Source organism: Carcharhinus amblyrhynchos, chromosome 19 (assembly GCF_965287045.1).
Source record: "Carcharhinus amblyrhynchos chromosome 19, sCarAmb.v2.hapA, whole genome shotgun sequence".
In the NCBI taxonomy this organism is placed as follows: domain Eukaryota; kingdom Metazoa; phylum Chordata; class Chondrichthyes; order Carcharhiniformes; family Carcharhinidae; genus Carcharhinus; species Carcharhinus amblyrhynchos.
Window position 1 is genome coordinate 6,373,484 of NC_137342.1, and position 26,476 is coordinate 6,399,959.

The window sequence follows — 26,476 nt, forward strand, 5'->3', positions numbered from 1 at the left end:
GAAAAGGTCTTAGATTGTTCTTTTTAAACTGGCTCTCCCTCCTCACCTTTTCACCTGACTGAGCAACTGCTCATTTTCCTCAATTAGCCGATTGTTATTTTCTTCCGTGGCGTCCACCGCCAATCGTAACTTCTGATTCTGCTCCTGAAGCTTGTGGTGGTGGAACTGGAGATCAGCAATGGACGAGATTAAATCCGACATCTCACTGCATTGGAAAGAATTTCAAAGTTGTTCCACGAGCTTAATTCCCAACTGAATTGCTCTACAGGGAGCCTGCATCAACTCAACGGGTAGAGTGGCCTCTTTCTCTGCCATAATGACTCTAGCATATCATCTGGGTCTTTTTTTTGTATTCAACCCTTGGGATCACAGGCAAGGTCAAAATTCATTGCCCAATCTTAGATACCCTAAGACAATGAGGGTGAGACATCTCGATCTGTTTGATACACGACTGGCTTGCTTGGCAGCTTCAGAAGGTAACTAAGGGTTAACTACATTTGCATGGGGCAGGAGTCACTTATGGGCTCAACTGGAGTGGAGATTTCCCATCCCACCCACCACAGGAACCATAGCAGCCGGGGAACAGACCATACAAAGTTCTGTTGACCTTGGGTGGGATTTCCCAGTCTTGGGGTGAGCACGGCCAGCAAATCCCACCCTGTTGGACCCTTTCCCCAAATGACAATAAACGAACCATTTTTGAGTCTTTAGACATAACAGCTTCACAGTTATTTCCACAGAGCGCTGGTAAGGCTAGATTCCCAGTTTGGAGAAATAAGGCTCATGAAGAGTTAAAAGTTATGGAATCACCAGTGGGCACCTTGCTAATGGAAGTCCATTCAGGTTATCAAGTGGAGGAAGTTTGTTGCAAAGGACACTGAAAAATTTACCCCAGTAGCTGGAGCAGGGAGGAGGGGTCATGCTAACATCAGGAGGTACTCAGAGCTTAAAAACCAAGATTCTACTGAGCTATTCAAAATACAGGTTGGGGTGGGGACAGAGGGGGACAGAGGGGGACAGAGGGGGACAGAGGGGGACAGAGGGGGACAGAGGGGGACAGAGGGGGACAGAGGGGGACAGAGGGGGACAGAGGGGGACAGAGGGGGACAGAGGGGGACAGAGGGGGACAGAGGGGGACAGAGGGGGACAGAGGGGGACAGAGGGGGACAGAGGGGGACAGAGGGGGACAGAGGGGGACAGAGAATTAAACATTGGGCGTAGGATCCTCTGTTGCCTATATTAACAGCCTACTAAATAATGTTGAGTCCCTATTGACTTTACTTGGATTTTTATTGATGAGCTGCCAGTTCCAGGAGTGATGTGGGAATGCCGACCTGGTGTTGTCAGACTTTTTACTGAGTTCCAGGAGTGCCAGGGCTGTAGAAAGGAGAGCGATGGCCAGTCCTGGGCTTTTCAGGCAGGAAGCGATCCAACAAGGGGCAGTGGGATGGGCAGGTTTTTAAAGGGCAGGCAGTGAGTCGAAGGGGTTGAACTATGAGGAGAGGCTGAATAAACTAGGCTTGTACTCGTTAGAGTTTAGAAGAATGAGGGGAGATCTCATTGAGACGTATAAGATGTTGAATGGGATGGATAGGATAGAGGTGGAGAGACTCTTCCCGCTCAGAAAGGACAGTAGGACTAGGGGGCACAGCCTCAAGATAAAGGGGGGGGCGGTTTAGAACGGAGTTGAGGAGGAACTTCTTCACTCAAAGGGTGGTGAATCTCTGGAATTCTCTGCCCGTTGAAGTGGTGGAGGCTGCCTCGCTAAATATATTTAAGATGCGGGTTGATAGGGATTAAGGGTTAGGAGGAGAAAGCGGGAAAGTGGAACTGAGCCACGACAGATCAGCCATGATCTTATTGAATGGCGGGGCAGGCTCGAAGGGCTGGATGGCCTACTCCTGCTCCTATTTATGTTCTTATGTGAGGAAGAGGGCATCCCTGATGTACACTGGGCACCCTCTGTAGGTTTTCATCCAGGCCACACAAAAAAAAAACCTCTGCCTGCCTGTCCATGCCAAAAGCATGATGGCACGGGCAGCACGCTATCCAGGTCAATAGGCTTGCTAAGTAGGCTAATTGCCTTTTAAATTATTTATTTCACATTAGGGCAGACAGTCTGACGCGTTCAGTACCTGCCCACCCAGGGTATAATGGGGTAAGCTCAAAAAGGTGGTGGGGGCTGACCACTCATCCTGTTTATGTCACCATCTCCCACTTGCCATAACAGAGCTGGGGTGGGGTGAAATTAAGCCCATTATCTCAGTTTCTTTCTCCTAGGTACTACCAGATCTGAATCTTTACAGCAATTTCTGGAGTTATTTCAGGTTTCTAGTATCTGCAGCGTTTTGTTTTCTTGGTCTAAAACCTGTGTTTGCACGTCACACAAACCTCTGACCATCCCACATCCCCAGTGCAGTGGCGAATTACTGGGCTGATAGCAGGGCGGCTGGGACTGTCCTACGAGAGATTGGTTAGACTGGGCTTGTAATCACTGGAGTTCAGAAGGGCGAGGAGGAGATGTGATTGAAACGTATAAAATTCTAACCGGGCTGGACAGACCGGATGCTGGGAGGATGTTCTCCCTGGTTGGGGAATCTAGATGTGGAGATGCCAGCGTTGGACAGTAAGAAGTCCCACAACACCAGGATAATTATACTGCAAATAAACATGTTGGACTTTACCCTGGTGTTGTGTGTGACTTCTTACTGGGAAATCTAGAATCAGGGGACAGTCTCATAATACAGGGTAGACCATTGAGGACTGAGATAGTAGGACTAATAGTAGGAGGGATTATTATTTAAATGGCGAAAAGCTGCAGCAGGCGACGGTGCAGAGGGACCGGGGGGTCCTTGTGCACGAGTCGCAAAAACCCAGTCTGCAGGTGATCAAGAAGGCGAATGGGATGCTGGCCTTTATAGCGAGGGTGATAGAATATAAAAGTAGGGAGGTCTTGCTGCAACTGTACAGGGCACTGGTGAGGCCGCAGCTGGAGTACTGTGTGCAGTTTTGGTCGCTGCACTTGCAGAAGGATATATTGGCCTTGGAGGGAGTGCAGAGGAGGTTCAATAGGCTGATACTGGAGTTGAGGGGGTTGGACTATGAAGAGAGACTAAATAGACTGGGTCTGTACTCATTAGAGTTTAGAAGGATGGAGGGGTGGGGGGGGGGGGGGGGGGGGGGTAGGTGCAGGTGGAGGATCTTATAGAGACGTATAAGATAATGAAAGGGATGGATAGGGTAGAGGTAGAGAGATTCTTCCCGCTCAGAAAGGACAGCAGGACTAGGAGGGCACAGCCTCAAGATAAGGTGGGGGAGGGGGGCAGTTTAGATCAGAGTTGAGGAGGAACTTCTTCACTCAAAGGGTGGTGAATCACTGGAATTCTCTGCCAGTTGAAGTGGTGGAGGCTGCCTCGCTGAATATATTTAAGTCACGGGTAGATAGGTTTTTGATAGACAGGGGAATTAAGGGTTATGGGGAGAAAGCGGGAAAGTGGAGCTGATCCACTTCAGATCAGCCATGATCTTATTGAATGGCGGGGCAGGCTCGAAGGGCTAGATGGCCTACTCCTGCTCCTATTTCGTATGAGATGAGAAAACCTTCTTTCACTCAATGGGTAGTGAACCCTTACCACAGAATATAGAAGCCAAATCACCGAACGTATTCAAGAAAGATTTTTTTTTTATTAGATTTTAACAGTCGCAAGGTAAATGGGGTGGGGGGGGAGAAAGGAGTGGCAATACAGCATTGAGATTGGAGGATCAGCCATGATCATATTGAATGGTGGAACAGGGTCAAAGGGCCAAATGGCCTGCTCCTGCTACTAGTTTCTATGAATTCCCTGGATTTCTTTACCCCATGCATCCTCAATGCTACAGACATTGACAACAATTAGTAATATAGAATTACATTAAGAATTGGACATTGTGGCAGAGAGAGAGAGTGCAAAGGCAGAGAAAAGAAGATCGATCATCATGAAAGATCCACCCTGGTGTTTTGCTTAGCGACACACAAGTTGTGCCAACGTAGGATGGGCATAAATGTGACACGATAACACTTACAGGAAATGCCAATTGTGGGCAAGCTTAATATTTCCTATTGATTAATTACGTAGGAACCACACACCACGCACAGCGAGCTCAACTTAAATACTTTGCTTACAGCTCCCCTTTTGAAGTCTCTCCGCCAAGGGCCTCCAAGCTTCCCGCTGTTCCATCGGTAGTGTCGGAAGATTTCATTCCTAATAAAAAGTGACGGAATTTTGAATGAGTGCACACTAATGTTAGACAACGTACTTAAAGAAAAAAAAGCTGTAAAATTAAACTTACATCTCAAATGTGACACTGTGACGATACAGGGGAAAGTACAAGGATGAAAAATGGTAAATACCAATCTAACACAAAGAGGACGTTACCTGAAACAAGACTGTCACAAAGCTGGATGTGATCTTCGTTAACATTTATAGCTTCGTCTGTCTTCTCGTGGATACTGTACATGTACAATATGGAAAAGAGCATCAGTTAAAAGTAACCATCGTTCATTAGTCAGATTAGTTTTCAGCACTTACATTATTATATCAGTAATAAGCAATCTCTATGGCACACTCCATATTCCTTGGACCCAGCTTTGAACCAATAAGGATTAATTTGTAAGTCACACTAATTCCAGGGTGTCCTGTCCCATTAGTGCTCCAGTAGTACAAAAAAGCTCACATGACAGCCAGTTACTCTGGCTAGCTCTCCAGATAAACACCTCAAATCGATTATGGTAAAGATACATATGTCCCCCCGATCGATTCACACTGCCACAGCTCCAGAGGTGAATACACTAACTCCTATCTTTTTAAGCTTTTACTCAACTTTTACAAATAAGCTTCAGGTGTTTAGCTGCCATCAGAAAGTTCCTTCATTCCTCTGCTTTACATTACTGAGTAAAGATGGTTATGTTGTCAACAAATGTGTAAGAGGAGAAGTGTTACAACATAGTGGGGACAAAAAAAAAATCACAAAAGGTGGCTACCTGACATGTAAGAAAAAGTTACCTGGGAGAGAGACATTAAGCAGGCACTGATTTTTAGCACAGATAGCTACTTGAAACTAAAAACATGCAGGACAGACAATTATTTAAAGTTAAATAATTAAGGAAGGAAGGAAGGGGAGTGGAAATGGGGAGGAAGGGGGGTGGGGGGGAAAAAAATGCAAAGGCTGCAGCCTCTCAATCCGCACAACAGGTTTGAGGTTCTTGCTCCCAGTGTGGACAAGAATAAAAGGGCTGTAAGGTTGACGAGCAAACTGCCCACGGTACAGTGGTGCAGACACAGGTCAAAGCAGAAGAAGTAAAGAGGATTGTAATGGTAATTGGGGACAGTGTAGTTAGGGGCATAGACACTGTCCTTTGTGACAAGGATAAAGAATACAGAAGGGTGTGTTGTCTGCTTGGTGCTCGGGTCCAGGATGTCTCATCTGGGCTGCAGAGGAACCTGGAGTGGGAGGGTGAGAATCCGGTCGTTGTGGTGGTACATGTGGGTGCCAATGACATTGGCAAAATAGGAACTAAGGATCTGCAGAGGGAGTATGAAAAGCTGGGAATAAAATTAAAAAGCAGAACCAACAAGGTGGTTATCTCTGGATTAGTACCTGAACCGTGCGCAGATGGGCGTAGGGTAAATAGGATTATGGAGATGAATGGGTGGCTCAGGGATTGGTGTGGGAGGAATGGGTTTGAATTTATGGGGCGTTGGCATCAGTATTGGGGCAGGTGGGATGGGGTTGGTCTGAACCGTGCTGGGACCAGAGTCCTGGCGAATCGTATAACTAGGACTGTAGATAGGGCTTTAAACTAATTTGGGAGGGGCGGTGGGGGTGAGGTGTGTGTGTGGGTGGTGTGTGCGCGCGGAGGGTGCAGGGGTGGGAGAAATTACAATGTCTAAAGTAAAAGAGAGGGTACACACACGGGAAAATGTTGAGGATGTCCCAATAATAAAGGGAGTAGGGGGCATGAGAAAGGTTGGTAGCGTTCCTGCAAATAGGATCCAGGTAAAGGCTGGGATAAAAACACTTTATCTGAACGCACGAAACATTCGGAACAAAGTGAATGAGCTGGTGGAGCAGATCAGCACAAATGGATATGATCTGGTGGCCATTATGGAAACGTGGTTGCTAGGTGACAGGGACTGGGAGCTGAATGTCCAGGGGTATCAAGTGTTTAGGAAGGATAGATGGGAGGAATAAGGGGGAGCGGTAGCTCTGCTGATTAAGGATAATATCAGGGCGGTAGTAAGGGAAGATATAGGCTCCAAAGAACAGAACGTGGAATTGTTGTGGGTGGAGATAAGGAACAGTAAGGGGAGGAAGACGCTGGTGGGTGTGGTCTATAGGCCCCCAAATAATAACTTGGAGGTGGGGCAGGCTATAAACAAGCAAATAAATGATGCGTGCAGAAATGGAACGGCGATAATTATAGGGGATTTTAATCTACATATTGATTGGTTGACCCATGTCGGACACGGTAGGCTTGAGGAAGAGTTCTTGGAATGCTGTCGGGATAGTTTCCTTGAACAGTGTGTGACAGAACCAACGAGGGAGCGAGCTATCTTAGATCTGGTGTTGTGTAACGAGGCAGGAAGAATTAGGGACCTTGTTGTGAGGGATCCTCTTGGGATGAGCGATCATTGTGTAGTTGAGTTTTTGATGCAGATGGAGGATGAGAAAGTAGGGTTCCCGAACCTGTGTCCTCTGTTTGAACAGAGGGGAGCATGATAGGATGAGAGAGGAATTGGCGAATGTAGATTGGGGGCGCAGATTGGTCGGTAGGACTGCTGAGGAACAGTGGAGGATCTTTAAGGAGATCTTTTTCGGTGCTCAGCAGAAATATATTCCGATGGTAAAGAAGGAATGTAGGAGAAGGGATAACCAGCAGTGGTTATCGAAGGAAATAAAGGAGAGTATTAAATTAAAAGCTGATGCGTTTAGAGTGGCTAAAAGTAGTGGGTGAGTAGAAGATGGGGAGAGGTTTAAAAATCAACAAAGATTGACCAAGAAGTTGATAAAGAAAGGAAGGATAGACTATGAAGCTAAACTAGCACTAAATATAAAAAAGGACAGTAAGAGTTTTTACAGATATATAAAGAGGAGGAGGCTGGTTACAGTGAATGTTGGACCCTTAGAGGATGAGAGGGGGGATTTAGTGGTGGGAGATGAGGAAATGGCTGAGGCCTTAAATAAGTTTTTTGCCTCGGTCTTCACAGAGGAGGACGCTAATAGTTTGTCGGATATTAAAGATGGAAGGATGGTAGGAGTTGAGGGCCTGAATGCGATTACTGTCACTAGAGAGGTAGTGCTTGATCGACTAACGGGACTGATGGTGGACAAGTCCCCAGGACCAGATGGAATGCATCCCAGGGTTCTGAAGGAAATGGCAGAGGTGATAGTGGATGCCTTAGTGATTATTTACCAAACTTTGCTGGATTCCGGGGAAGTGCCGGAAGATTGGAAAATGGCTAATGTTACGCCGCTGTTTAAAAAGGGTAGCAGGCAAAAGGCAGTGAATTATAGGCCGGTTAGTTTAACGTCTGTAGTTGGAAAAATGCTTGAATCCGTCATCAAAGAAAAAATAGCGAGGCATCTAGAGAAGAATGGTTTGATCGAGCAGACGCAGCATTGATTCGTTAAGGGGAAGTCACGTTTGACAAATTTATTGGATTTCTGAGGATGTGACTAGTGCAGTCGACAGAGGGGAACCAGTGGATGTGGTGTTTCTTGATTTTCAAAATGCGTTTGATAAGGTGCCTCACAAAAGGTTGCTTCAGGAGGTTAGGGTGCATGGAGTTGGGGGTAAGGTGTTAGCGTGGATAGAGGATTGGCTGTCTAATAGGAGGCAGAGAGCAGGTGTCAATGGGTGCTATTCGGATTGGCGGTTGGTAACTAGTGGAGTGCCGCAGGGATCGGTGCTGGGGCCTCAGATATTTACCATTTATATAGATGATGTGGAGGAGGGGGCTGAGTGTAGGGTAACAAAATTTGCTGATGACACTAAGATGAGTGGAAAAGCAAATTGTGAGGAGGGTGTGGAAAGTCTGCAGAGGGATCTGGGTAGGCTGAGCGAGTGGGCGAGGACCTGACAGATGGAGTACAATGTTAGCAAGTGTGAGGTTATTCACTTTGGCAGAAATAATAGTAGGAGGGATTATTATTTAAAAGGGCGAAAAGCTGCAACATGCTACGGTGCAGAGGGACCTGGGGGTCCTTGTGCACGAGTCGCAAAAACCCAGTCTGCAGGTGATCAAGGTGGCAAACGGGATGTTGGCCTTTATAGCGAGGAGGATTGAATATAAAAGCAGGGAGGTCTTGCTGCAACTGTACAGGGCACTGGTGAGGCCGCAGCTGGAGTACTGTGTGCAGTTTTGGTCGCCGCACTTGCGGAAGGATATTTTGGCCTTGGAGGGAGTGCAGAGAAGGTTTACTAGGCTGATACCGGAGATGAGGGGGCTGGACTATGAAGAGAGACTGAATAGACTGGGTCTGTACTCGGAGTTTGGAAGGATGAGGGGGATCTTATTAGAGACGTACAAGGTAATGAAGGGGATGGATAGGGTAGAGGTAGAGAGATTCTTCCCGCTTAGAAAGGACAACAGGACTAGAGGGCACAGCCTCAAGTTAGGGGGGTAGGGTGCAGTTTAGAATGGAGTTGAGGAGGAACTTCTTCACTCAAAGGGTGGTGAATCTCTGGAATTCTCTGCCCATTGAAGTGGTGGAGGCTACCTCGCTAAATATATTTAAGACGCGGGTTGATAGCTTTTTGACAGACAGGGGAATTAAGGGTTATGGGGAGAGAGCAGGAAAGTGGAACTGATCCACTTCAGATCAGCCATGATCTTATTGAATGGCGGGGCAGGCTCGAAGGACTAGATGGCCTACTCCTTGTTCTCATGTTCTTATGTTCTTAAACATGCAGGAATCAGATACTGCAGGAAGCCATAGAGTGCTTGAGGCACTTCTAAGACAAGGACAGACCTAGAACAATAAGGCGATTAACCATAAATGGGAATGGAGATACATAAATGCAGGAAAACCAATTAATGTATAGACCGAAACTAAGTCATTGATAGTCACTAACAAAGGAAACATGTTCATTCTATGAAACAATGCAATGTTAAATGTCAATGTCTGTATATGACAACGTGTTAAACTGTCAATCCTACTCAACTATAACAATGCGTTAAAACGGCTAATGTCCGGACTATCCATTGTCTGAAAAAGGTATAAAAATAAACTGCTCTTATTGTATTATTGAGAGAAGGTAGCTGCCCAGTTCTGCGGAGTGCCAGCACCTTTTCTCCATGAAGCTTCGTTAAATAAAAAACTGTATTGTTGCACCCCCAGTCTGACCCCGAAGTGGTAAATTTACTACTACTACATTATAGGAATTTTAAGCCAACCAAGTTTGCTCATCTCCCCACATCCTGAAGTCCTCCCACAATGCACAACGTTTGACGCAGTTGTCTACATCAATCTGTCACCAGGCCCGGCAACCAGCTAGGGAGAAGTACGTGAGGCGAGAATGAGACAACTTGACCTTTAGATTGCCTGCCTGAGGCAACCGAGATAACGAAAAATAGCCAAACCACAGAACGGAAATCACATTTCTGTCAACTGGTGTGTACGCACGCGCACAACTAAGATTCACTTTGGTCCATTTGGTTGGTTAGCAAGTTTAACAAGAACAAACGCACAATTCGAACGAGCATCAACACAATGTTGAAGGTGAAAATAGCATGCAAACAGACACATTTCGCCAATTGGTAAATGTCACCTCAATTTAAATATTAAGTGCTTTGCAGATAAAGTGGGAAAAGCATCAACTGACACAGGAAAGTAAAAGACAGTCAGTCAAGACTTTTCTTGAACAAGTCAATCCTCTTTTTTCCAAATTATCAGCAGCTTCCACTATTCTGATGCCCCCTCAGGATTCATTAAATGTACCAGCTGACAGAATTTAAAACGTTTGTTGATCATAGAATCCACAGAATCCTTACAGTGCAGATGGAGGCCATTCAGCTCTTCAAGTCTGCACCAACACTCCAAAGGAGCATTGACCCAGACCTACCCCTCTACCCTATTCCTGTAACCCCCATCTACTAGGGCGAATCCTCCTAACCTACATAATTTTGGACTCGAGGGGGGAATGCACCATGGCCAATCCACCCAACCTACCCATCTTTGGAGATTGGGAGGAAACCAGAGCATCCAGACACGGAGAGAACGTGCAAACTCCACACCCAAGACTGGAATCAAACCTGAGCCCCTGGCGCTGTGAGGCAGCAGTGCTAAACACTGTGCCAGTGTCCCACTGGCTGGACAAATTCACCAGATTTTCAGCACAGACCAGTCATACAAACTGCATTCCTTACCTTTTCCTCCTACAGTCTTCAATCCACTCTTTCATTACTGCCCGATAAGTCCCCAAGTCAATAGAGATGTCCTTGTTATCAGGATCCAACATGTTACACAAATCCTCAAGGCCACTGTCCTCAGAGCTACGGCTCGTGGTGTGTCGCAGGTAGTCCACAATCATAGAAACAGCCACTTTCCCTGCAGAAAGGGACCGGTATCAATCTTTTAATAACGTGGATTATTCTTCACTTTGCTGAGATGTCACACAGAGTCAAACTAAATGGCATGGACTGCACCTGGAGCATTGGCTATAGAATCCCTACAGTGCAGGGAGAGGCCATCCAGCCCATTACGTCTGCACTCTCCAGAGTGTCTAACACAGGCCCACCCACCCCCATTCTAACCCTGTACCCCCTTTGTATTTACCCCACTAATCCCCCCAACGTACACATTTTTTGAGACCCACAATGCCATTAGGAAGGGAATTCCAGGATTTTGACCCACAAGAACATAAGAAATAGGAGCAGGAGTAGGCCATCTAGCCCCTCGAGCCTGCTCCGCCATTCAATAAGATCTTGGCTGATCTGATAGTGGGTTCAGTTCCACTTTCCCACCCACTCCCCATAACCCTTAATTCCCTTAGTGGTTAACAAAGCCAGTGGCTGTGAAGGAATGGTGATATATTTCTAAATCAGGGTGGTGAGGGGCACTTGCGGGTGGTGGTGTTCCCATATATCTGCTGCCCTTGTCCCTCTAGATGGAAGTGATCGTGGGTTTGGAAGATGCTGACTTAAAATCTTTGGTGAATTGCTGCAGTGCATCTTGTAGATGGTACACACTGCTACTTTTGAGCATTGGTGGTGGAGGGAGTGGATGTTTGTAAATGTGGGGACAGTCAAGTGGGTTGCTTTGTCCTGGAATGGTGTCAAGCTTCCCAAGTGTTGTTGGAGCTGCCCCCATCCAGGCATTTCTTACCTTACTACAGAGGCAAGGTCATTGACGAAGAGCTGAAGATGGTTGGGCCTAGGGAACTACCCTAAGGGACTCCTATAGAGATGCCCTGGAGCTGAGACGACTGACCCTCCACAATCATCTTCCTATGTACCAGGTATGACTCCAACCAATGGAGCGTTTGATCCCGATACCCATTGACTCCAGTTTTCCTTGCTGAGTATCTTACTTTGATGGTTTTAAAATTCTCATAAGTGGAGACACTCTGTTTGCTCAATTAATACCTTCAAAAAAAAAGTTAAAGGCCTCTATTAGGCCACCTTTCAAGCTTTCCTTCAAGAGAATAAAGCCAGCCTGTTGATCCTTTACTAGTTTATTGCATCTCAAAGAACAAAGAACAACCCAGCACGGGAAACAGGCCCTTCGGCCCAACAAGCCCGCGCCGCCGCATCACCCTACACCTATTCTACCCTGCGTGTCTACGAATAGAACCCCTGACTTAGCCAGATTCAGGGGAGAATGGTGTCAATTTGGTAAAACCAATCAGCCTAAGAGCACATCTTTGGGGTGTGGGAGGAAACCGGAGCGCCCGGAGGAAACCCACGCAACCACAGGGAGAATGCGCAAACTCCCACAGACACAGGCCCAAATCCATGTATCTGCACAGCTAGCAGTGCTAGTCACCGAGCTGTTGCGGCGCCCTTCTACCGGTCCAGGATCAAGCACACACACCGACACGAAGTACTAGGCCACTCCCGGAACCTCCAAGAGCAGCCCACGCACGACCCACCGTGTGCATGCCCCTCGTTTGACAACGAGGTGGACCTCCACCTGCGGAATAAAAGACAAAAATGTTAATCACAAGCCTGCCTTTCCGGTGTCTCCCGAGGTTCTAACCCTTATTTAATAACCCCTACCATAACCCTCCAGCCTCGTTTCACTCATGTGCCTATCTAACTGAACCTTAAACGAGTCCAACGTTCCCGCCTCCACCACCCTACTCGGTAGCGCGTTCCATACCCCCACAACTCTCTGCGTAAAGAACCTTCCTCTCACTTCCAAATTATATCTCTCCCCCCTCACCCTTAAATCATGTCCTCTTGTATTTGTTACCAATCTAGGGAGCAGTCTCTCACTATTGACCCTGTCTATTCCCTTCAGTATCTTATATACCTCTATCATGTCCCCCCTCAATCTCCGTCTTTCCAAGGAGAACAGTCCCAGTTTCTCCAACCTTTCCTCGTACCCCAACCCCTCCATGCCAGGCAACATCCTGGTAAACCTCCTCTGCACCCTTTCCAGAGCCTCCACGTCCTTCCGGTAGTAAGGTGACCAGAATCTCAATTAAGTTTCCTCAAATGAAAGAAAATAAGAAAAATGAGCTAACATTGACCATTCGCCCCTTCTAAACCTTCACCAATTTTCAATAAGATCATAGCTGATCAACTGGCACTCCACCTTCCCAACATTATCCCTTCATTTCCTCCATTGATCTGTGTTGAATATACTAAACAACTGGGCATCCCCACCTCTCTGGGAGTGACGATTTCTGAAGATTCACAACCCTTTGAGTGAAGAAATATCTCATCTCGTTCCAAAATGGCCAACTGCTTCTTCTAAGACCGTGGTACCCTATGATCTAGGCTCCCCAGCCCAGAAAAAACGTCACATGCTCCTGGCAAGCCCCTTAAGCTTATCTCTTATTTTCCAAACATCGCTGGATTCCGGGGAAGTGCCGGAAGATTGGAAAACAGCTAACGTTACGCCATTGTTTAAGAAGGGTGGCAGGCAAAAGGCAGGGAATTATAGGCCAGTTAGTTTAACGTCTGTTGTAGGTAAAATGTTAGAAACCGTGATCAAGGAGAAAATAGCGAGGCATCTTGAGGAGAATTGTTTGATCGAGCAGACGCAGCACGGTTTCGTTAAGGGGAAGTCGTGTCTGACGAATTTATTGGAGTTCTATGAGGATGTGTCTAGGGTGGTGGATAGAGGAGAGCCGGTGGATGTGGTCTTTCTTGATTTTCAGAAGGCGTTTGATAAGGTGCCGCACAAGAGGTTATTACAGAAGGTTAGGGGGCATGGAGTTGGGGGTAAGGTGTTAGCGTGGATAGAGGATTGGCTGTCAAATAGGAGGCAGAGAGTGGGGGTCAATGGGTGCTATTTGGATTGGCGGTTGGTGACTTGTGGAGTGCCCCAGGGGTCGGTGCTGGGACCTCAGCTATTTACCATTTATATAGATGATCTGGAGGAGGGAACCAAGTGTATGGTGTCGAAATTTGCTGATGACACCAAGATTGGTGGAACGGCAAACTGCGCGGAGGGTGTGGAGAGTCTACAGAAGGATCTAGATAGGCTGGGCGAATGGGCCAGGAACTGGCAAATGGAATTTAATGTTGGCAAGTGTGAAGTTGTCCACTTTGGTAGGAATAATGGTAGGAAGGACTATTACTTACATGACCAAAAACTGCAGCAGGCGACGGTGCAGAGGGACCTCGGGGTCCTTGTGCATGAGTCGCAAAAACCCAGCTTGCAGGTGCAGCAGGTGGTCAGGAAGGCGAATGGGATGCTGGCCTTCATAGCGAGGGGGATTAAATATAAAAGTAGGGAGGTCTTACTGCAGCTGTATAGGGCATTGGTGAGGCCGCAGCTGGAGTACTGTGTGCAGTTTTGGTCGCCGCACTTACGCAAGGATATTTTGGCCTTGGAGGGAGTGCAGAGGAGGTTTACTAGGCTGATACCGGAGTTGAGGGGGTTGAACTATGAGGAGAGGCTGAATAAACTAGGCTTGTACTTGTTAGAGTTTAGAAGAATGAGGGGAGATCTCATTGAGACGTATAAGATGATGAATGGGATGGATAGGATCGAGGTGGAGAGGCTCTTCCCGCTCAAAGGACAGCAGGACTAGAGGGCACAGCCTCAAGATAAGAGGGGGGCGGTTTAGAACGGAGTTGAGGAGGAACTTCTTCACTCAAAGGGTGGTGAATCTCTGGAATTCTCTGCCCGTTGAAGTGGTGGAGGCTGCCTCGCTAAATAGATTTAAGACGGGGGTAGGTAGGTTTTTGATAAGCGAGGGGATTAAGGGTTATGGGGAGAGGGCGGGAATGTGGAACTGAGCAGCGACAGATCAGCCATGATCTTATTGAATGGCGGGGCAGGCTCGAAGGGCTAGGTGGCCTACTCCTGCTCCTATTTCTTATGTTCTTATTAAGAAATTTACGTTTTAAAATCAAGTCCAGGGAATATATGCCTGGTCCCCTTAACTTCTCCTCCAAGGACAATCCTCTCAGCCCAGGACCCAGCCCAATGGACCTTCTGTTGCACTCAGTCTCAGAAAAGTACATCTTTTCATAAGGAGACCAAAACTGCACACCATGTTTCTGGTGTGGCTGCACCATGGGGTTCCTACACGGTGCAGAAGGAAGCCATTCAGCCCATTAAAATCTCTCCGAAAGAGCATCTTACTTAGACCCAACCGTCACTCTACGTTTACCATGGCCAATCAACCTAACCTCCGCAGCTTGGGACACTGAGGAGCATTTTTGCATGGTCAATCCACCCAACCTGCACATCTTGAGACTGTGGGAGGAAACTGGAGAACCCAGAGGAAACCCACATAGACACGGGGAGAGCATGCAAACTCTGCACAGGCAGTCACTCAATGACCTATATAATTCCAATGATTCTTTCACTCCAATCCCATCATAATAAAAGGTAACATGCCACTTGCCTTCCCAATTGCTAGCCATACCTGCATATTAGCTTTATACATTCAGTTTACAAGGACACCAGGTCCCTCTGAATGTAAGCAATTTCAAAGAAAAAGTATTCTGCTTGCTTTATTTTTCAGACCAGACAAGACAACATCACCACATTGTATTCCATCAACATTTTCCTGCCCACTCGCTCAACACTGACTCTACTTCTCTAAAGCCTCTTTAGAGCCATCTCACCATTCACTGCTCAAGGTGGCACAGTGGTTAGCACTGCTGCCTCAGTGCTAGGGCTCTGGGTTCAATTCCCAGCTTGGGTCACTGCCTGTGAGCAGTCTGCACATTCTCCCCGTGTCTGCATGGGTTTCCTCCAGGTGCTCTGGTTTCCTCCCACAGTCCAAAGATGTGTGGGTTAGGTGCATCGGACATGTTAAATTGCTCCTTAGTGTCCGGGGATTAGCGGGGTAAATTAGCAGGGTTACGGGAATGAGGCCTAGGTGGGATCGATGTTGGTACAGACTTGATGGGCCAAATGGCTTCCTTCTGCACTGTCAGGTTTCTACTTTCCCATCTGTTTCACGCCATCAGCAAACTCGGATACATTATACTGTCCCTTCATCCAAGTCATTAACAACGATTGTAAATAGCCAAAGCCTGAGTCCTGATCCTTCAAGCTCCCTTTAACCACAGCCTACCAAGCTGAAAATATCCCATTTATTCCTGCTCTTTTGTCCTCTGTCCATTTTCCAATCCCTAATCCATCAATCCTATGAGTCCTACTGTTGACTAAGAGATGATAAAAGATCATTTTGAGTATTAAGTGGTAATGTTAAACTGTACCTCGATGCTTTATGTCACAGGCGTAGAAAATAGTGTCCAGTAGATCTTCCTCGCAGATCAGACTCATATTTTCCACATTTTCCATTCCGTTTGGCACTGCAGGTTCGTTTACTTTACGAAAACGGTGAAACATCGAACAGACTGTGTTAGTCACGCTTAACTTTTTAATTCACCGCACCCTGCTCAATATGTGAGCATTCTTTTGCATATTTTGCTAAATGCTGACATTTCCTTTGTTAGTTTATTAAGAAACACATTAAAACCCGCAGAGTGTGGTTATTTCAGCGCAAGTACGTGTCCAAATAGGCAATAAAGGCCTCAGTTATATTTAGACAAAATGTGATACAATTCTTTACTCAAATGCTCATATCAACACAAGCGTTCCTCGCAACTGATATTGGAATATTATACTGTCATATTTTATGCAGCAATGGATAAATACACCCACACACAAATGTATGCAAAATTAAAAAATATAATTGGGTTTAACTGGTAGAAGAACATCCAAAATCATGAAAGAGAAAATAAAAAGTGTTCCCACATACTCAGTGGATCACAGAGTATTATAATTAGACACAATACGGGGAAACCAGTTAAAAGTTCAAATCACTCCATGGCAAATTGCGAAAAGGGTGGCACAGTGGTTGGCACTGCTGCCTCACAGCGCCAGGGACTTGGGTTCAATTCCAGCCTTGGTGACTGTCTGTATGGAATCTGCCCAAGTCTGCATGGCTTTCCTCGAGTGCTCCTATTTCCTCCCACAGTCTAAAGATGTGCAGGTTAGGTGGATTGGCCATGCTAAATTGCCCCTTGGTGTCCCAAGATATACAAGTGGGGGGTGGGGGTGAAGACAAGGAATTAATGGAGTAAATACATGAGTTTGCAGGGTAAAGCCTGGCTATGAGTTGGTTCAGACTTAAAATGGGCTGAATTGCCTCTTATCTGCACTGAAGGGACTCTATGATTTAATTGAATTCTATAAAAAAAACTTGGGGACATATTAAGATCGTGAAAGAGAAACTTGGCATTTATGTAGGACCTTTGAAGGTAAACTGGCTTTTTTAAATGATAATAAAAAAGTGTGTTTTTTTAAAACAATAAGAACAGAAGAAATAGGAGGAGTAGGCCATCTCGCCCTTCGAGCCTGCCCCGCCATTCAATAAGATCATGGCTGATCTGAAGTGGATCAGTTCCACTTTCCCACTTTCTCCCCATATAACCCTTAATTCCCCTGTCTGTCAAAAACCTATCTACCCGTGTCTTAAATATATTTAGCGAGGTAGCCTCCACCACTTCAACTGGCAGAGAATTCCAGAGATTCATCACCCTTTGAGTGAAGAAGTTCCTCCTCAACTCTGATCTAAACGGCCCCCCCCGCCCGCTTATCTTGAGGCTGTGCCCTCTAGTCCTGCTGTCCTTTCTGAGCAGGAAGAATCTCCCTACCTCTACCCTATCCATCCCCTTCATTATCTTATACGTCTCTAAAAGATCCCCCCTCATCCTTCTAAACTCCAACGAGTACAGACCCAGTCTATTCAGTCTCTCTTCATAGTCCAACCCCCTCATCTCCGGTATCAGCCTAGTGAACCTCCTCTGTACTCCCTCCAAGGCCAAAATATCCTTGCGCAAGTGCGGCGACCAAAACTGCACACAGTACTCCAGCTGCAGCCTCACCAATACCCTGTACAGTTGCAGCAAGACCTCCCTACTTTTATATTCAATCCCCCTCGCTATAAAGGCCAACATTCCATTCGCCTTCTTGATCACCTGCTGCACCTGCAGACTGGGTTTTTGCGACTCGTGCACAAGGACCCCCAGGTCCCTCTGCACCGTAGCATGCTGCAGCTTTTTGCCCTTTAAATAATAATCCCTCCGACTATTATTTCTGCCAAAGTGGATAACCTCACACTCTGGAGTAAGGGGAGATACGAAGAAGTCAGGAAGTTACTTGGAAAAATAAACTGGAAGGAGGCGTTCTTAGGGAAAAGTACCGAAGGAAGGTGGCGGATATTCAAGGAATGTTTGTCTGGAGCTCTGTATGATAACGTTCCGATGAGACAAGGGGGTTTTGGTAGGTCGCGGGAACCGTGGTGCACGAAGGCTGTGTTGAACTTAGTCAGGAGGAAAAGGAAGGTGTACAAAAGGTTCAGGGAACTAGGAGAGGTTAAGGATCTTGAGGAGTATAAGGACTGTAGAAAGGAGCTTAAAAGGGAAATTAGGAGAGCCAGAAGGGGTCATGAGAAGACCTTGGCGGGTAAGATTAAGGAGAATCCCAAGGCCTTCTATAAATATGTGAAAGGTAAAAGGATGAGAAGAGAAGAGATAGGACCTATAAAAGGTGAAAGGGGAAAGGTCTGTGTGGAACCAGAAGAAATGGCAGAGGTGCTTAATGAGTACTTTGACTCAGTATTCACAGTGGAAGCTGATCTGGGAGATTTTGCTACGGATTTGCAGCAGATGGAAAAGATTGAGTTTGTGGATATTAAGGTGGAGGATGTGTTAGAACTTTTGAATTCTATCAAGATTGATAAGTCGCCAGGACCAGATGGGATGTACCCCAGGATACTGTGGGAGGCGAGGGAAGTGATTGCAGAGCCCCTGGAGATGATCTTTGCGTCGTCAATGGAGACAGGAGAGGTTCCGGAAGATTGCGGATGTAGTTCCTATTTTCAAGAAAGGGAACAGAGATAGCCCGGGAAATTACCAACTGGTGAGTCTGACCTCAGTGGTTGGTAAGCTGATGGAGAGGCTTCTGAGGGACAAGATTTACGAGCATTTGGAGAGGTTTGACATGATCAGGAATAGTCAGCATGGATTTGTCAAGGGCAGGTCGTGCCTTACGAGCCTAGTTGAGTTCTTCGATAATGTGACTGAACACATTGACGAAGGAAGTGCCGTGGACGTGGTGTACATGGACTTCAGCAAGGCGTTTGATAAGGTCCCCCATGCAAGACTTCTTGAGAAGGTGAGAGGGCATGGGATCCAAGGGCCTTTGGCCTTGTGGATCAAGAACTGGCTTGCCTGCAGAAGGCAGAGAGTGGTTGTGGATGGGTCTTTTTCTGAATGGAGGTCAGTCACCAGTGGAGTGCCCCAGGGATCTGTTCTAGGACCCTTGCTGTTTGTCATTTTCATAAATGACCTGGATGAGGAAGTGGAGGGATGGGTAAGTAAGTTCGCTGATGACACGAAGGTCGGTGGTGTTGTGGATGGTCTGGAAGGATGGCAAAAGTTGCAGCAGGACATAAATAGGATGCAGGACTGGGCGGCGAAGTGGCAGATGGACTTCAATGCGGATAAATGTGTAGTCGTCCATTTTGGCAGAACCAATGGGATGAATGAGTACACTATCAAGGGCAGGAGTCTTGGTAGTGTTGAAGAGCAGAAGGATCTTGGGGTCCGGGTCCACGTCCACAGGACTCTTAAATCGGCCTCGCAGGTGGAGGATGTGGTCAAGAAGGCGTATGGTGTACTGGCCTTCATAAATCGAGGGATTGAGTTTAGGAGTCGGGAGGTAATGCTGCAACTTTATAAGACCCTTGTCAGGCCTCATTTGGAGTACTGTGCGCAGTTCTGGTCGCCTCACTGTAGGAAAGACGTAGAAGCTATTGAAAGGGTTCAGAGGAGATTTACAAGAATGTTGCCTGGACTGGGAGGCATGCCTTATGAGGATAGGTTGAGGGATATGGGACTCTTTTCCCTGGAGAGACGGAGGTTGAGAGGCGACCTGATAGAGGTTTATAAAATGTTGAGAGGAATAGATAGGGTGGATTCTCAGAGGCTATTTCCCCGGGTTGAAATGGTCGCTACGAGAGGACACAGATTTAAGGTGCGGGGAGGCAAGTACAGAAGTGATGTTAGGGGTAAGTTTTTCACTCAGAGGGTGGTGAGTGAATGGAATCGGCTGCCGTCAGTGGTGGTGGAGGCGAACTCGCTGGGGTCTTTTAAAAGACTTCTGGATGAGTATATGGGGTTTAATGGGATTGGGGGTTATAGATAGGTCTATAGATTGGTAGGTGTTGATGTGATCGGCGCAACTCGTGGGCCGAAGGGCCTGTTTGTGCTGTAGTGTTCTATGTTGCCAACATTATACTCCATCTGCCAGGTCCTCGCCCACTCGCTCAGCCTATCCAGATCCCTCTGCAGACTTTCCACACCCTCCGCACAATTTGCTTTTCCACTCATCTTTGTGTCATCAGCAAATTTTGTCACCCTACACTCAGCCCCCTCCTCCAGATCATCTATATAAATGGAAAATAGCTGAGGGCCCAGCACCGATCCCTGGGGCACTCCACTATTCGCCAACCAGAATAGCACCCATTGACACCAAAACCCATTGAAAACAATTCTAGACTCTGAAATCCAAATTGCCCTGCAGGAGATGGAAATCCCAGTCTGAGTGATGTTCACGTAAAGCTAAACACGCGGAAACTTCATCATCATTCACTTACCACTAGTCTCATCCAAGGACAATCTCTTTGCTACGGGTGATTGCGTTTGGTGTAGGTGGGTGTAGAAGTTAAAGTTGGTGGTACTAACTGGACTACACGCAGTGTTGCAGTCACCGCTGGTCAGAACGCGATGTTCAATATTGATAATGGCCGAGTAAGGCTGGCTCAAGATGGCAACATTTCTCTCGCCCTGGTTAACGGGCGTGGAGCAGCTCACAGCTCTGCAGCCACGAGGCGGCTTGGCGGCCGTTTCTCCGACCGAGCTGACCACCGTGTACGTGGAACTGACAGAGGCTTGCCGGTCTCTCCCGTCTCTCAATCGGCCGGACGAGGCGCGATCGGCCACGGCAACGTTCACTCCCCGCCGCACCGTGTGATTTGCAGCCCTTCTATTCCGCAGGATCACCTCCATGTTCTTCCTGAGGCTGACCTGAGGACTCTCAAAGTTCCTGGAGCGGAATTTCGGAATTTGCAACACGGGATTGGACCCCTGGTCTCTCCTTTGAATGGTTTGGATTTTTCGGCAGATGCTTTCCACTGGATTATGGCGCTTGCTGCTCATGGCCTGATTTGAAGAGCTGTGGGACTGTCTCACTCTTCGATATTCAAGTACCTGGAAACAACAACAGCAAAGTGGAAGGCTATTCCTAAACTACTTGCATATTGCGCCTACACATACCAAACTTTACTCAATAATGTCGCACAATTCAACTGCAGAGATGCACATTTATAGGTGTCAGCTGCAACTAGTAGAGCTGCTCTTGCCTCTGAATCAAAAAGGTTCAAGCTTCATTTAGAGATTTGACCATCAAATCTAGGCTGACACCTCAAACGTTGCAGTGCTGCACTATCAAAAGTGCCACCTTTCAGCTGGTGATGAATAAAAAATGGTCGAGGGCTTCATTGGTGAGGCCGCAGCTGGAGTACTGTGTGCAGTTTTGGGCGCCGCACCTGCGCAAAGATATTTTGGCCTTGGAGGGAGTGCAGAGGAGGTTTACTAGGCTGATACCGGAGTTGAGGGGGTTGAGCTATGAGGAGAGGCTGAATAAACTGGGCTTGTACTTGTTAGAGTTTAGAAGAATGAGGGGAGATCTCATTGAGACATATAAGATGATGAATGGGATGGATAGGATAGAGGTGGAGAGGCTCTTCCCGCTCAAAAAAGACAGTAGGACTAGGGGGCACAGCCTCAAGATAAAGGGGGGGGGCGGTTTAGAACGGAGTTGAGGAGGAACTTCTTCACTCAAAGGGTGGTGAATCTCTGGAATTCTCTGCCCGTTGAAGTGGTGGAGGCTGCCTCGCTAAATATTTTTAAGACGCGGGTTGATGGGTTTTTGATAAGAGAGGGGATTAAGGGTTATGGGGAGAGGGCGGGAATGTGGAACTGAGCCACGACAGATCAGCCATGAACTTATTGAATGGCGGGGCAGGCTCGAAGGGCTAGATGGCCTATTCCTGCTCCTATTTCTTATGTTCTAAGTTTCTAGGTGGCCAGATCACCAACAATCTGACCTGATCCATCCGCGCTGATGCTATAGTTAAGAAAGCCCACCAACACCTCTACTTTCTCAGGATGCTAAGAAAAATTGGCATGTTCACTACGACTCCCACCAATTTTTACATATGCACTGTAGAAAGTATCCTTTCTGGTTCAAATCACAGCTTGGCACAGCTCCTGCTCTGACCAAAAACACAAGAAACTACAAACGGTTGTGAACACAGCCCAATTTATCACTCAATCCAGTCTTCCATCCACTGACTCTGTCCACACTTGCCAGTGTCTTGGAAAAGCAGCCAGCATAATTAAGGAGCCCACGTACCCTGGACATTTCTCTTCCATTGGGAAAAAGATACAAAGATCTGAGGCCACATATCTACCAACTCAAGAACAACTTCTTCCCTGCTGCCATCAGACTTCTGAATGGGCTTATCCCCTATATTAAATTGATCTTTGTCAGCAACTTGTGACTGTAACATGACATTGGGCATCTTTGCTTTCCTTCTCGCCTTCGTACTCTATGAATGGTATGCTTTGTCTGTATAGTGTGCAAGAAACAATACTTTTCACTGTACACCAATACGTGACGATAATAAATCAAATCAAAAGACTTAAAATGAAAGTCCTCTCAGATGGCACTGACACAATGAGTGGGGAGTTTCCCCTGGCGATCCTGGCCAATATTTATCCCTCTACCAATATCACCAAAGATAGATTATCTGGTCATTATCTTGTTTGTAGAAACTTGCTACATTGCCTACTTTAAATAAATGCAACAGAGACGTCAATGCCTGGGAGACCTTTGCTCAGAGGAGTCCCACCTGGAGGAACCTCTTGGCTGAAGAGTCACAATTCTTCGAGGATACCCGATGGCAAGAGGAGGCCCTGAAAAGGAGCCTGAGAAAGGAATACCAACTATCCAGAGTCCAAGGACGGACCCCACCTCCCAGAAACACCTGCCCCTAGGATCAGACCCATCAGCCACCCAAGGACACACAGAATCCATGACCAGTGACACAGAGTTTCTTAGGTGGCCAAGTCATGCTCATTAGCAAGATCACCCAAGAAGACGACACTTCAAATAGTACTTCATTAACCAGAGTCCTGAGGTTATGAAAAGGTGCAAATCTCTCTTTCTTTTCATTGCTGTTAGTAAAGATAAGGACAGCAAGTAGCAATGGGGATGTAGCACAGATAGCAAATAATTTAAAACATTTCTTTCAAGCTTTTGGGGCTTGCTTCCTTTGTCAAGTAGCAGAGTTGATAGATTAGAGGGATGATGGTATCTCCTGAGGATGCACAGGGACTGCATATAACAGACAAGCAGAACAAATAATCATCTGGATTGTTTAGAGAACTGAACTGATGGGAGGCAAACACAGTGATGAGAAAAGAAAGCAAGGAGATTTGTATTTATAGAGTGCCTTTATCAGGAGATAACAGTGCGGAAGAGGGGAGAGCCACCTTCTATTCATGGGATAAGGGTATCACTGGCTGGGCCATCATTTATTGTCCATCCCTATTTGTCCTTGCACGTGTAGGCCAGACCATGTAATGATGGCAGCTTTCCTTCCCTAAAGGGAGCTGTTTGCTATGGAAATATAGAAAATGTGCTGCACCAATTAGTATGATCATGGCTGATCCTCCTTCCAACTCAGTAACCTGTTCCCACTCTCCCCGCCAATTCTTTGGCCTCTGGAGCTCTATCTAACGCCTTCTTCAAAGACATACAATGTTTTGGCCTCAACTGCTTTCTATGGTGGAGAATGCCACAAGCTCATCACTCTCTGGGTGAAGAAATGTCTCCTAATTGGGGGGCGGGGGGTATAATTTGGATGCTAGAGGGAGGTTTTTCCACACAGAGGGTCATGGGGGTATGGAATGCACTGCCAAGTAAGGTGGTGGAGGCAGGCACGCTGGAGTTGTTTAAGGTTTACTTAGATAGACAGCTGAGCAAAATAGGGATGGAGGGACATAGGAGACTGTTTTAAATAAGGATCAGAGCCTTGGGATGTTCCTGGAAATCAACTGCTACATCTGTTGATGTTTTTCTGTTTTACTTCGCAGGTGCGTCGGTCCACCTTGTTGTCTAACAAGGGTCATACACACGGTGGGTCGTGCGTGGGCTGCTCTTGGACATTGAGAGTAGCCTAGTGCTTCACATCGTTTGTGTACACTTAAACTGGACCAGCAGATGGGCACCACGACAGCTCAGTGACTATCACTGTTTGCTGTGCAGATACACGGATTTGGGCCGGTGTCTGTGGGAGTTTGCGCATTCTCCCCGTGGTTGCGTGGGTTTCCTCCGACATCCCAAAGATGTGCTCTCAGGCTGATTGGTGTAACAAATTGTCCCTACATTATTCTCCCCTCAATCTGGTTTTCAAGGTGGGTGCCACAAGCGTAGACATGGGTCAAGGGTGGAGGAGGAAAGGCACATTGTTAAAATGATGGCACGGGCTCATTGGGCTGAAGGGCCTGTTTCCCGTGCTGTATTGTTCTTTATCCTCAGACTGCGATCCCTGGTGCTGGACCATCAGGAACACCCTTTTTGTTTCTGCACTGTCTGATCCTGTTAGGATTTTATAGGTTATGAGATCACTTTCTCCTTTGTTTAAACTCCAGTGAATATAATCCTGACTGACTCAATCACTTCCTCATACATCAGTCCCGCCATCCGAGGAAACCAGTCTGGTAAACATTTCCGGCACTTCCTCTATAACAAGAGTATCCTTCCTCAGATTATAGAGACCAAACTACACATAATATTCCAGGTGTGGTCACACAAAGGCTCTGTATAATTGCAGCAAGACATCCCTGGCTCCAATCATGTATCCTTATGAGATTAACATTCTTATCTATCAGCCCTGCTTGACAAAGGAAATTGATGAGTTGTTGCAAGAATCAGCCACAGTTTCATGGTCGCATTGGATTCAAATTTCGCCAGGTGCCATGCTGGGATTTGAACCCTGGTCCCCAAACCATGGGTCTCTGGATTATAGATCCAGCAAAAGTAGCACCAGGCCACCACCTCCCCCTTGGGACTGATCCTCTGGATACAATTAGATAGATAAGGATAGAAACTGGTGAGAGCAATTGCATCCAGCTGGGTGACAGCGCAGAGGGGCTGGAGGATGGTACAGACAGTCTCAAAGGCTGCTGACAGATCGAGAAGGACACGAAGTTTGGTCACTTGGTAATTGTGATAGGATCCGTTTGAGCATTGACAGAGTGGAAACCTGATTAGAGCGAGTTGAACACGGATTTATATAAACGCAGCAAGTCTGACAACACCAGGTTAAAGTCCAACAAGTTTATTTGGTAGTAAACACCACGAGCTTTCGGAACACTGTTCCTTCGTCAGGTGAGTGGAAGTCAGGGGATGGAGTACGATTGGTGGTAATCAGCAGGAGGTTTCCTTGCCCATGTTTGACCTGAGACTTTGTGGATCTGGACTCAATGTTGAGGGTCCCACTCACCTGAAGAAGGAACAGCCATCCAAAAGCTAGTGTTGTTTAGTGCCAAAGTAACCTGTTGGACTTTAACCTGGTATTGAGAGACTTCTTACAGTGTTTACCCCCGTCCAATGCCGGCATCTCCACTTTATTTAAACAGACAGTGCTGCACTGGTAATTTTACTACACTAATCACCCAGGAGCCCAGGCTAATGTTTTGGGAGCACTCGTTCATATTCCACTGTGGTCAGAATTTAAATTCAGTTAATTAATAAATCTGGAATAGTTTCAGTAATGATAACAAATGATGGATACAAACCTATCCGGTTCATTAATGTCCTGTAAAGGAGGGAAATCTGTCATTCTTACATGTTCTGGCCTAGAACAGAACTCTTTTGTAGCAAACCACTGCAGTCAAAAAGCATTAAAACAGAACTGGCCAATGTGCACCATTGCTCTATCAACTCTGCCTTACCAACCTCTGGGGGCTTGTGACAAAATTGAGGGAGCCATCCCACAGACTAGTCAGAAAATAGCCTGACAGCCATACACACCCAATCATGTTCCAATCTCCCCCATTACCATTTTTGGGTAGGTCCAGTCCCGAAAGCAGAATAGACCCACCAGATGTGGTCGCGCCATGGGATAAATTGAGGAGGGAGACACTGGGGGTCCTCGACATTGAGTCCAGACCCACAAACCTCCTTCTGATTACCAACAATCGCACTCCCTCAGCTAATGAATCAGTATTCCATCATACGGAACACTAAGTGGAAGAATCACTAATGATAGCAAGGGCACAGAATATACTCTGGGTGACGACACTTCAACCATAAAGGATGACTCAGTAGCACCTCAGTTGCACTGATTGAGTTGAATTTTGCCTGATTGAGGTTGTAGGAGATGGTGAGGGAACCAACAAGAGGGAACAAGCTATTTAACCTTGTCCTCATCAAACTACCGATCACAGATGCATCAGTTGATGCAGTCCTAGTCTTCACATTGAGGATACCCTCCACTGTGTGTGTGGCGCCACCACCCTGCTAAATGGGATAGTTTTCAAACAGATGTAGCAGCTCAAATCTAGGCATCCATGAGGGGCTGTGGGTCAGCAACCACAGAATGTTACTCAGCCACAATCTGTAACCTCTTAGCCTTGCATATCCCTCACTCAATCATTAC

The 26,476-nt window shown here is 46.7% G+C and overlaps 1 protein-coding gene across 1 annotated transcript in view; it reads right to left on the minus strand.

Annotated features, from left to right (window-relative positions):
* Positions 1 to 20,903, minus strand: part of lrmp (lymphoid-restricted membrane protein) — a 148,204-nt gene extending 127,301 nt beyond the window's left edge. The window contains exons 1-6 of the mRNA XM_080207195.1: positions 20,342 to 20,903; positions 15,894 to 16,004; positions 10,410 to 10,590; positions 4,416 to 4,489; positions 4,163 to 4,241; positions 47 to 205 (exon numbers count right to left, since the gene is read on the minus strand). Coding sequence (XP_080063321.1) covers positions 47 to 205; positions 4,163 to 4,241; positions 4,416 to 4,489; positions 10,410 to 10,590; positions 15,894 to 16,004; positions 20,342 to 20,903 — 1,166 coding nt within the window. The remainder of the gene's footprint in view (positions 1 to 46; positions 206 to 4,162; positions 4,242 to 4,415; positions 4,490 to 10,409; positions 10,591 to 15,893; positions 16,005 to 20,341) is intronic.
* Between the last annotated feature and the right edge of the window lie 5,573 nt (positions 20,904 to 26,476).